Source organism: Vulpes vulpes, chromosome 15, assembly GCF_048418805.1.
Source record: "Vulpes vulpes isolate BD-2025 chromosome 15, VulVul3, whole genome shotgun sequence".
NCBI classification, from domain to species: domain Eukaryota; kingdom Metazoa; phylum Chordata; class Mammalia; order Carnivora; family Canidae; genus Vulpes; species Vulpes vulpes.
The window spans coordinates 102,677,303-102,689,327 of record NC_132794.1 but is presented as its reverse complement, the minus strand read 5'-3'; the positions used below and the strand labels follow the sequence as shown (position 1 = coordinate 102,689,327).

Here is a 12,025-nt window from a genome sequence, read left to right as displayed (position 1 = left end):
CTGGCTCAGTTGGTAGAATGTGCGACTCTTGATCTTGGAGTTGTGAGTTTGAGCCCCACGTTGGAGGTAGAGTTTACTTGGAAAAAAAGAGAAGCTATTAAGAATTGGACTTCTGATTTCCTTTTTTACTTTTTCTCATTCAGCTGCACATGTTTTATCATCCAAAACCTCATCTCTCCCAGGCTATGGAAAAAATGGGCTTCACCGGGTAAGATTCCTCAATTAATTGTTCCTAAGGTAATTCCCCCTTTGGTCCTGGTGGAAATCTGAATATGTTTGATAATATGATCTCAGTGTTAGAATATAATGAAAATTGTAATCTCCCTGATGTCCTGGCAAGTCACTTTGACTTACAGGCAAAATAAAATATTTCTACTGAGAGAAAGAGAAATTGACTTTAGATGAAAGAGTAGCCTCTATAAGCTTGTGGGAAGATGACATTAATTAATTATGTGGCAAATATTTCCACAACCAAGCTGAAAGGAATGACCTGAGCCCTTATCTCTGCTGTAAAAAGGTAGGGGAAAGTTTGTTGCCATTGCCCACTGTGCAAAGCATAGAACAAATATAATTATGCAGCTACTAGCTGTGTGGCGAAATGTATTTTTATTTATCGGCAAAAGATAACGTGCTTATTACCCAGGGCCTGCTGGCCGTGGATACGCTGCAAAAGATGAGATTTTCATGATAGAAGACAAATAAGGAAGGTCCGGGAATTCAGCTGGGAAGGATTCTGAGGATCTTGTAAACCCTTTCTTCCTTTTCACCTGACTCCAAAACCATCGCTGTGGAGTAGATGGTCTAATGATGTGTTCTTTCTCGCTTCAGCCTGTTTCCACAGACTTTGCTCAGTACAACAGCTATGGGGACGTCAGTGGGGGAGTGCGAGGTAAGGCCCGTGCGCTCGAACTGCTGACTGCTGGCCCAGCTTGAGACAGGGCTGTGCTGCCTGCCACACGTGCATTGCCTGGGTTCGTGCTGCCTAAAGCCGGATCGCAGCTGGCCTGTGTGAGCTAGTGGAGCGTGTGTTAAAATTGCAAAGCATCTCTCCTGAAAGGAGACCATGAGAAGCAGGGTGCATGAGAATGAACTCATTGCTCCTGCCATGTGCTGAGCACTCCATTCGATAGGTATCTGGAGTTACAGTGCGCTAGACGCAGCCCTACTGTCAAAAATGCACATGATTGACTGAGAGACTGGGACAGGTCGGGGTGAGAAGAAGGCAGAAACACCCTCAGGATGTGGGGGGAAAGCTGCATGAGGAAAGGGTGTTTTAACTGATCACTTAAAGTGGGGCAGGCATTTCCTGGCTTTAGGGAGCCAGGTGGGTAGTGTGTACAGAGACCCCAGCAGAAAGAAGAACATGGTGTGTTGGAGAGTGTCTGGAGAATCGCAATAGGACATGGTATATTAACATTAACAATATTAATATTAATGTTTCCATGTCTTTCTATGATCTTTCCCGTCTGATGTTTTCTTTTTCTTTCCTTTCTAGACTACCAGGTATGGAACACTGTCTCTCTCCAGTTGGCCACATCAGCAAAACAGCCATTGTCCAATGCAGACATGGATTGCTGCTACAGGGAAGGGTTTCTTTTGAGAAGATCCTTATTTGGGTTGATCGTTCTGGTTCATTAGTCCATAGGTGTGAGGAGCCATGAGGATCAGGCATGCTGGGTGCCAACATCAGGCTGGCCCTGCAGGCCTCAGGGATGTGACATCCCCCTTAGGCATCAGGGTACTCTTGCTCTGGCCTCAGAGAGTCCTCTCTGGGGTAGAGGTAGACCAACATCAAGGGTCTCCTCAAATACAGCTTTTCCTTTGAGTCATAACTGCTCAGTACTTTTGGTCCTCCCCTCTTTCCTATGGTCCCAAATGAAAAGAAACTCCAATAGGTCAATAGGAAAGAGCTGCTTTGGTACCATTCCTTTTTTCCTAGACCCTAAACCTTGTAAAAATTATGGTGGAGAATGAGAAAAGGAAAAAAATACAAGAAAACGAAGAGTAAAATAAAACAATTTAGTCAACAGTTACAAAGCCAGGATCTGTCCCCAACTTGATGATAAAAGAACAGTATTCCCAGTGTTCCTGCTTTTATGCAGCAAGGCTCTCATTTTGAAAAAATTATGGTGATTAAGATGACACATTGACAAAACAGTGAGGATTTGAGGCCTAAGCAGGGAGTTTTGGGAGGTCACCGAGTTACCCCTCAGCTCCCCATGCCACTGTGTGCTCCTCCTTAAACCAGCTTTTCTCTTGCAGACTCTCCCAGATGGCCACATGTCTGGGACAAGAATGGATCGAGGGGTGTCCATGCCCAACATGTTGGAACCAAAGGCAAGTGCAGCCATCTTCTCTGTTCTCGCATGGGGACAGCAAAGCGGGCACAACCCTGAAAAGATTTGGTTTTCTCTCTTTTCACCATGCTCAGTGTTAAGGCCCATTAGCTTCCAGGCTGAGACATTACACGAGCCATGTCACAAAGTATCTGGACACCCCACTGGTTTTGTCACACGGAGTCAAGAGGCTTAAGCCCTCATGGGATATGCTGCTGTGTGTTCACAGTGAGGTACCAGCATGCCTCTCCTACGAGCTTCGTACTCCCTTGGTCCCTGCCATGAGCACCTCAAGGCATACCCAATGCTAAGTGGGGCAGATGCAGACCACTCCAAATAGGGTGACCAAGACGTCCCATTTGCCCAGGACTTGCCCAGTGTTAGCATTGAAAGTCTAGCATTCTGGAAACCTCCTCAGTCCTGGGCAAGCTGGGATGGCTGGTTACCCTAGCTCCAGACCATCCTGAAACTTCAGAGGTGTCCAAGGCCGTGCTTCCTAGTGACCATAACTGGGGCTTATTTCAATGTCCTCCAACAGAACACTGTTTCTGGGTCTGCCTGGTTCCATGAAATCATGAGCCAGTCATGGAACAAGATTGTTGAACCCCGTAGAGGTACCCTGGCCATATAAACCATGTTCCTATCATTTCTCCTCTAATTTTTACCTTTACCACCAAGACATAATAAGTTTGTATTCTTTCACTCAACAAAGCCCTCCAAAGGCACAGTGCTACATGAGACATGGTGAGTTGAGAAAATGTATAAGAACTGGTCCCTGTCCGCTGGATATGGAAGGATCATCCATCACTCAGATACCGTAATTATAATGTCTTAGATGCTCTATCTTGGGAGTACTAGATTTTAGGTAGATTCAGCTTGTTAATAAAACGGACAGCAGTGTTCTAAAAAAAAACTGTTTTCTCTTTGCTCCTCAGATATTTCCATATGAAATGCTGATGGTGACCAACAGAGGGCGCAACAAAATCCTAAGAGACGTGGACAGAACCAGGCTGGAGGTAAACTGATTAACCAACCAGTCCCAACTGTAGATGCCTGTGCATTTCCCCCAACTTTCCCCTAAGAAGTGTTTCAATGAGGGCAAAAATAAATAAATAAATAAAACAAAAAAGAAAGAAAGAAAAAGAAAAGAATCAACCTCATATGGCAGGTAGACCTAAGATAACTTGGGATTGAAACCTGAATAATGTACACTTAAAGAGATCAGCCTAAATGTGTAGTAAAGCCCAAAAGATGAGCCAAGAGACACAGTATGATTTTAGCTGTCTTCTGTGGAAACTTGATGTTGCCGTAATTATGGCTGGGATTGTAGAATGGAATCCCCAGCCTCTTCAGATATCCCAGAGCCTGGGATGAGATCTTCGAGAGAGGGAAGGAAGTGCTCAGTAAAGAGGTTTGCCCTGGACCAGTTTCCCTCTTGGCTGTTTCCACATTGTTTGCCGAAGGGTTATCTGGGTGCACATATCCAAGACATGCAAGGCGGATCATACTTTTCCATATGAGTGATTTTAATTAAGAAAAACTCAGGCTACCAGTCTTATAAAGAATCATTACTTTCCCCTGACAAGAGGCTATACCTTTGTATGTGAAGTCAGTCTGGCACAGGGAATAAAGGCTCTACTGTCCTAAGGGAACTTTTTAGGAGGGACACTACTCTGGAAGTCTCTCTCTGGCTTTCCCATTTTCCCTGCATCTCCTCAACATCCCAAGGACCTGAAATGGAACTGCCTCCAGCATAATGAATAACCTTTCTATGTCCCATCACCATGCAGTGTGTTACAATAATCATTAATCCTCTGGCAGCTCTTTTGTCTGCTGGGGAGGGTGCCTCGCCTGGGCCAACCAGGTAAGGAGTCAGTTGGTCAAGCACCTGCTAACCATTCTCAAAGGTAAACTCCTCTGCCATCATTCTACCCTGCTCTTCAAGATGATCACTTGTAGACTCCAGAGCAAGTCTCAAGGCCATCCATGTGGCCGGTAGAACTGACCACTGTTCTTTCTCCCACTACAGCGCCACCTAGCCCCAGAAGTGTTTCGGGAAATCTTTGGAATGTCCATACAGGAATTTGACAAGTTACCTCTTTGGAGACGCAATGACATGAAGAAGAAAGCGAAACTCTTCTAAGTCCCCCGCGTAGACAGCAGTTAGAAAAAGGACTGACATGGCGGTGACACATAGGATGTTGTGTTAAGGCCCAAACTTGATTGGAGAATTTGCAAACTATTGTCCCTCAACAACAACAAAATGGGAAAGCCGATTAAAACACCCATAAGCCAAATATGGGGCCAGCCACCGGCAACACTTGCCAAGCAACAACGGGGTAGAAATTTCTGTGTTCCCCACACTCGACAGTAGTGTTCACACGTGACCTTTTTACATCACCTTATGTACACAACAGGAGCTACTTCCTTCATTTCCTTTAACTGTTGTCTAACAATAGTGTTGACTGTATGGGTAAGAGCCAGCAAGTGCCCTTAGGATGCCGCATGGAAAAAAAGCAGTTGTAATAATTCCAAAGTGGGAATCTATTTATTATGTAGCACCGTGGCTAAGAAGGAAGAGCCTGAGGGACATATCCATGTGGTCGCACCACTTTGCACACCCCTGTCCTCACTGGCCTCATGAAGCCCGGCACCTTGGGAATCAGAGTCCGGGATCTGGGCGGCTCTGTGTAAGTGGGCTGATTAGCAGCCAAAGTCATTTTTAACATGCTCCTTTTTCTCTACTCTTTGCTAGGACCTGGTTGGCAAATTACTTAGCTGTTATTAAAAAAAAAAAAATTAAGAGAAAGACAGGGGAAAGGAACAAAAGGAATATCTCCCTGAATTCTTTTTCTGCTTCAGACAGTACTCTTCATTCTGCCTCCCCAGCAAGGACAGGAGCTGTGAAAGAAAGGAAAGGGAGAGATTATCTCCAGTTGTGTGCTGTTAGATGATTTTTTGCCCCTAGGGCCACAGTACTCTTAGCAAAAAAAAAAAAAAAAAGGAAAGAAGGAAAAGAAAATTCTGTGTCCCGCCAATGCAAGTTCTTCCTCCCTGCATCCTCTGCTCCTCATCCAGCATCCTCTGAATCTGATCCAGCCCACATGGATTTTGGATTTTTTTTGAGGTCTCTTCAGTAGTAGGCTAAGGAAAGGCACGCTTTTCTTTTTGAAATCTCTGCAACCCCAAGGTCTGTTGCCTTAGATTGATTTAATTTGGCCTTTTCAGCTTTCCTTCTTGCCTAGCTTTGTTGACTTCATGGTGCGTATGTGTGTGTGTGCACGTGCGTGCGCGCGTGCGCGCGTGTGTGTGTGTGTGTGTAAGTGAATGCACCCAGAGTAGTTTGGGGAGTCTGCATGTTCTTTTAACATTTCATCCCTGCTTGAATGTTTGTCCGGCTGGGCTGCAGCTTCTAAGGAACATTTGCACACGTGCGCATGACTCAGAGGTCAGGATTGAGGCCAAACTGCACCCCACAGGGCATCCTTCATGGAAGGGTGTCAGTGTCAGAAGCCAGCATGCTCCATGATTCATGAAGCTCAGGTCAGCAGCACAGTGAAGAGCCCAGACCTCACATCAGGCTATATGTGGACATCAGAGCAACACACCAGAGTGTGCAGATTCAGCAACACAAGATTCATAGTGGAGCCTAGGAGCCTAGGCAAAACTCATGTGTAAGACCCCATCATGATTCCTGGAAGCCTCTGGCTGCGACTCACGTGAGTTAGGACGCGGACAAGGAAGGGTGTCTCCAGCTCCACCCGTGGACAGTTTTCACGTTTATTCTTGTGCTCTGGGGGCTCTGCCTAGGAATTTAAATTCCATTTTAAAGCCAAAGGAGAAATCATTCGAATTCCCTTCATATGCCAGTACTAATAAAAGCTCAGAAATTCTTCCTGCTGCCACCGGATTCGGATTCGGATTAATTAGTAGCTGATCTTGGTGGTAAAAAACAAGTAAAAATAGTGTCAGAACCTGTGCTGCAGACCTCTACCTTGGGACACACTCCATCAACTGGGTGCCGTACTGAGCTCTGTAATTGCTTTCAAGCGCTCTTCTATCCCTTCAGTGCTAGACACTGAATGTTTGAGGATTGTTCTCACAAATAGGAGCATGCACGTGTGTGTGTGTGTGTGTGTGTGTGTGTGTGTGTGTGTGTGTGTGTGTTGGACCTACTAACATATTTTGTAAATGATTCTGATGGGGCAAACGTGAGATGACCAGCTCCTCCTCCGTTTGAAGGCCCCAGATTGCAACTTGCTATTTGGTGCCTTCCATGGCCTTTTGCTCTAATTCAATATTTCAGCTGTCCCATCTTCTCTCTGACATCTCTGGCATCAGCAGCCTCGGTGCAGTGCCTGTGTATCCCAGTCCTTGCTTTGCTCTGGCAAAGTATGAGGAGTGGGGACCACAGTATATTCCCATAATCAATAATGAGGATGGCAGATGGGTCCCAGTGCTAGGCTGGTGGAGAGAATTTTTTCATTATGGGGATAATAAAAGATCCTCAGTGTTTTCATTGGTTAATTATGACCTATGGAAAAAAAAAGAAAAAAAAATAATTATGACCTATGCACATGCAGAGCAAATGTCAGTGTGAGAAAAACTGCAATGACAGTTAAAGATCTGAACCCAAAGTCTGCTCCCACCAATGAAACTCTATGTTTCTTATATCTTTAGAATTCATTCTCCATCCAACTTGGGGGGTTGGAGGAGCTTCTTCCTATATCAAGTGTAATAGCTAATTTAAACTATACCGTGCAAAAATGCATTACCAGGAAATGTCAGTAGCGTCCTGTCTGCAAGCAGAGTAGTGCTGTGCTCTGGGGAGGGTCATGGGAAAACAATGTTGGAGTGGCTTCCCCAACTCCAGTCCCAGCAGAAGGCTCCAGCTGGAGGGATGGGTCATGAGGCAACTGGTTCTCCTAACTGCCAAATCTAATACATGGGCTACAATGACCTATCCATTTTTGTTCTAAACTGGGCTCAGCATGCTTGTCCTCAAAATGTCTAGGCCACTGTACAGGAGATCAGTGTTCTCCGCTTTTAAACCCCAGTCTGCACTGCACATAGAAATTCCAGTTGTTAACACAGTCAAATGAACAGGGCTTATTCACTCTGGGGAAGGACTTCAAGACATGGCACATTTTCCTGGTATATACCCAAAGGGCTACATTTTTGAGCGTTGGGCTTATTTGTGTTTCCTTAAGCACACACAACAACTGCATGAAGCAAAAGAGGCCTCTGACAACGTGCAAGTCAGTGCGCTTCCTTTAAATTTTTTTTTTTTCCGTAAGAGCCAGGATACCATTTATTCTTCCCGTGTGATTTAAGATGAGACATAAAGAGCATTTGGGAACTCATACAGCCAGCTATGCATCTACATATCAGTTTGGGTTAGTTATGAAATGTTCTTAATGTGACTCCTTCAATAACTAAAGACAAACTGCCTGTTCTCTGAAACCTCAAACAGAAAAGCCAGGGTTAATGAGTAATACGGTGCACACTCCCACTGCAACTTTCATCCTCTCAATCTGGTGATGTCCATCAACTCTACTTAGAGAAGTCTTGTTGGAAATGTTTATAAAACTTTCACCTAATTTCTTTACACTTTAAAGCAAACACCTTTTTCTAAAGAATTGCTTCTCAGATGATTATATAAAATATTTATGCTTTTGCAAGTTAAAAAAATGAAATTAACCACTTTTGACTAGGTAGGTCTTTCTAAAAATTCTTTCAAAAAGCTTGATGTTAGCGTTCTGCGCATTGAAGGGGCAGGCAGGCCCTCTCTCTGTCAGGAAAGATGGTGGAAGAAAATGAACTCCATGTAATCTCCCCTCTGTGACCTCTGAGGCAAGCTCAGTTTTTATAAATCACATCTTCTGTATTACCGGGCACTGTTTACCCTCCCTAGGCCAGCCTTGACTTGACTTGATCTTTAAAATTTTCTTTTGACAAACCGTTTGTGAGTAAACCCTACAACTCATTCATTAGTGTACCCTTTTGAAGAATGTTCTATTCAGAAAAAGAGATTACTTCAGGCTTGAGATTTGCTGTGACACCACCTTATGGTGATAATGTACATTAAGGAAACTAGCCAATGATGTTGTAATGAAAGAAAGAGAAATTTTTACTCCGGCTTTAAAAACAAAAAAATCACTCTTTCCATTTGCTGCCCAGGAAGCCATGAAGAAATAGTGATTGCTACACTTTGCATATGGATTTTTGTGTTTTTATTCGGGTGAGTTTAATTTATGGCAAACTCAAAAGGAAGGGGGAAGTGGTCAGGTTAAGTTGAAAGAAACTTTCTAAACAATATATTGTAAACCCAGCAAAATTAAACAAATCCAGTATTTTCTGATGGTTGGTGTAATCGACTGGCAATTGTTATCATTAAATAAAATTCTTCCCAAAAGTGTCTTTCTCAAGAGTGAAGATCCCATGAGCCACTTTCTGAACCCATTCACCAAAGGTAGCAGGAGACAATACTACATCCACTACCATTCAGAAAGCCACTTAGTGATTGTATATGCCTATGTTTCCTTATCCCATGGAAGAAAAAAACAATTGTCCACAATATTGATGTTCCTCTTGGGTTCTGTGTACAGACCCGTCCAATAATAAATGTGTGTGGTTTCTGTGAGTTGCCGACGATCCTGCATCATATCTCTTTGGAGTCCTTTCATTTTAAGTTCAATTTAATGGAATTTTTTTGCAAGTGTCAGAAGACATACAGTTAGTTCTTCCTTCCCTCCCCTTTCAAAAATATGAAAGTGAATATTTGGAAGAACTGCTGTGTTAAAGATGTGTTGTGTCCCCCCGTGAAAGTGAGTGGGTGTCCGTCCATGCCCTGAATACCACGGACTAGTGTGCAGAGGCAGGGGCAGCCAGCTGGCCCCGCGTTGCTGTGCGTTTTGGTCCTGACCTGCTCCACGCTCCTGTTGCAAGCAGCACTCGCCGCTCCCCCGCCCTGTCCTCTGCGTCACTGCTGTACACTCACCACTCAGTGAATAAAGTTGTGTGCTTTATTCTATTCATTTAACGCCTCCACGCCGTGTTTCCTTTCTCACCCTCCTGCTTCCTTTAAAGGTCTCTCCCATTTGAAGAAGTACAGTCCGACTTTCAATGACCAGAACACAACCAAAGGATCAAACCAAAGCCTTAGGAATGAATTTTGATCACACAGGAGGGCCCTGTAGAGAGGGAAATGCAACAAATAGCAATGGTATATTCCGGGACTGTGTGTCCAGTCATCCAGACCATATTGACCGAGTTGACTAAAGGGAAAAGAAGGCATGAGCAGAGGTGGGGTGGGGAGAGGGAGAGACAACCTCAGCAGACTCCCCACTGAGCGAAGAGCCCATCACAGAGCTCAGTCTCACAACGCTGAAATCGTGACCTGAGCCAAAATCAATCGTCAGAGGTCCAACCCACTGAGCTACCCAGGCACCCCTAAAAGAATATTTAAAAGAACTGTTGGGGTGTCCTGGTCTACCTGGTGTTTGGTTTTGTGACACAGAGCAGTGAGAGTCTCATCATCTGGACAAGAAGGGGGGAATTGAGGAAGTTGGAGGACAATTGAAGAACTTTGAGGACTAGAGCATCTGAACCACCGTGAGCATGGGCCATTTACTAAGTCGCTGCAGTGCAATGGTAGAAAGATGTCTTTCAAAGCTTTGACCCCCCTTGTGTTATCAGATTTTAAGGGAAGAAGGTCTTCTAAATTTTGGATTTACATGTTATTCTCACTGCCAGTTTGGGGACTGCTAGAAAATACAAGGATGTGTTTAGATTCAAGATGACCTATTCTGACCACAGCCATTCCGCTGCGTGTCTATCAAAATTGTCTTAGTTCAGGCTGCTGGTAACAGAGTTCCGAGATTGGGTGGCTGGAACAGCAAATGTTCATTTCTCACGGTTCTGAATGCTGGGCAGTCTAAGACCAAGGTGTTGGCAGATCTGGTGTCTGGTGAGAATGTTCTTAGGTTTGTAGATAGTCGTCTTCTATTTGTGTCCTCTCATGGCAGAGAGAGAGAAAGCTCTTCTGTCTTTTAAAAGTTGCTAATCCCATCATGAGGGCTCCATCCTCAAGATCTAATTAGCAAAGTCCTTGCCTCCTAATGCAATCCCACTGGGGATTAGGATTTCAACGTATAAACTTGGGGGGCGGCGGGACACAAAGATGCAATCCACAACACCTGTCCAGGGGCAAGTCATAGTAGCAATCATGTGGACCCCTCATTACAAAGGCAGAAACAGATTGTGCTCCAGACAGTTGGCACGTTTAGGTTGCTAGCGTAGAAAACAGGTCACAAGGCCCAGTGAGAGGCCTCTCCACTTGCATCACCTGTGGGCTGGTTACCGTAGTCAGCGTGGACCTTCAGCCCTTAGCTTGAGCTCTCTGTGATTTTTGCCACTGTGATCACCATTTTATTGAAGGTTGACTCCCTGTGTCACTTCAGTGGTTAGCCCTCACACACAGCCAAGTCCTGGCCTGGCCTATGGCTGGCAGTCCTGGGCCTCTCATGATGGCCCTCGCCTCACCCACTGTTTCCCCTCCCACAATGCCCCACCTTCGAATCTTGCCCTCCAGCTCTCCCCAAACCACTGCAAGTTTCCAGAACACACCATGCCCTCTCCCACCTCTGTAGCTTTGACAATGGCATTTCTCCTGTACAATGTCCAATTCTTCAAGGAGGTGGAGAGCGGGAGGATCTGGCCCCAGGGACAGGAGGTAATGGCAACATTGACTGTTTGAAATCGGTCATCCATAGCTCTTTGGAGTTACCCATGTGAATTTCCCAAGGGCTCCATTTGCCCTAAATCAAAGACAAGCCTGAGTTCACACCCTCCCTAAGAGCCTGCCTTGAAGGGCCCAACCCAACCTGCCCCAGAAAATTCTTTGCACGCCTATGGTTGAACATCACGTGTGACACTTTTCAAACATTGCCTAGTACTGCTAGCTTTGCATGTGTTTCTGCTCCTCTGTTGAACTGCAGTGAGATCTCTTGAGTGCCAGACTTTATGTTAACCATATTTCTCATGACAGCCCTATAAGACAGGTAATTGTAGCTGTGCTATATACAGGTGAAGAAACCAAAGCTCAGAAGCTAATGAAATGTGCCCAATCATCACCCAGTAAGCCATAGAACTGAGGCCTATCTTCAAATCCTATACTGTTTTTCCTCTGCGTCTCCATGACCTTCCAGGGGCAAGGATTGCGTCTCCCACGTTCTCAGTCTCCCAGGGTGCATTGCATAGAGGAGATTCTCTGTGTGAGACTGGCCAGTTCCCTTCACTAGGCCATGAGCCCCATCACTGCTGCCATTGTGCTATTATGAGCAAGCTTGAGGGGATTTTCACTAGCTCTAAGTCTTAGGGCCAATTATTTCACTTCCCAGGCCTCAGCTTTTCATCTGCAAAATGGACAAAATAATAATACCCATCAGAAGACTGCTGCTACATTATAACTGTTGAGCACTGCACAGCACCCAGAACATAGTAATTGCTCAAGAAACAGCAATCTTTATTAAGAGGAAATAGCTGCTTAGACTTGAAGAACTCCATCTACTTTGAGTCTCAGTCTCCTCATCAGTAAATTAGGAAGGAATACCTGCGTCTGGCTACATTCTGGGGTTAGGCCAAATGAAGCAAGGTACTCAGACATAGGAAAGCATTACATTAATAGG

The 12,025-nt window shown here is 44.9% G+C and overlaps 1 protein-coding gene across 50 annotated transcripts in view; it reads left to right on the top strand.

Moving 5' to 3' along the window:
* Positions 1-9,373, top strand: part of ABLIM1 (actin binding LIM protein 1) — a 342,319-nt gene extending 332,946 nt beyond the window's left edge. For 48 of the 50 annotated variants that reach the window (XM_072740162.1, XM_072740166.1, XM_072740177.1 and 45 more), the window contains 5 exons: positions 144-208; positions 829-889; positions 2,249-2,337; positions 3,272-3,352; positions 4,366-9,373. In XM_072740162.1, the coding sequence (XP_072596263.1) occupies positions 144-208; positions 829-889; positions 2,249-2,337; positions 3,272-3,352; positions 4,366-4,479 (410 nt within the window). In that variant the 3' untranslated portion in view covers positions 4,480-9,373. Of the gene's footprint in view, positions 1-143; positions 209-828; positions 890-1,495; positions 2,338-3,271; positions 3,353-4,365 lie in introns of all 50 variants that reach the window. The other 2 variants (XR_011997590.1, XR_011997589.1) reach the window with 1 other exon arrangement.
* The last annotated feature ends 2,652 nt before the right edge of the window (positions 9,374-12,025 follow it).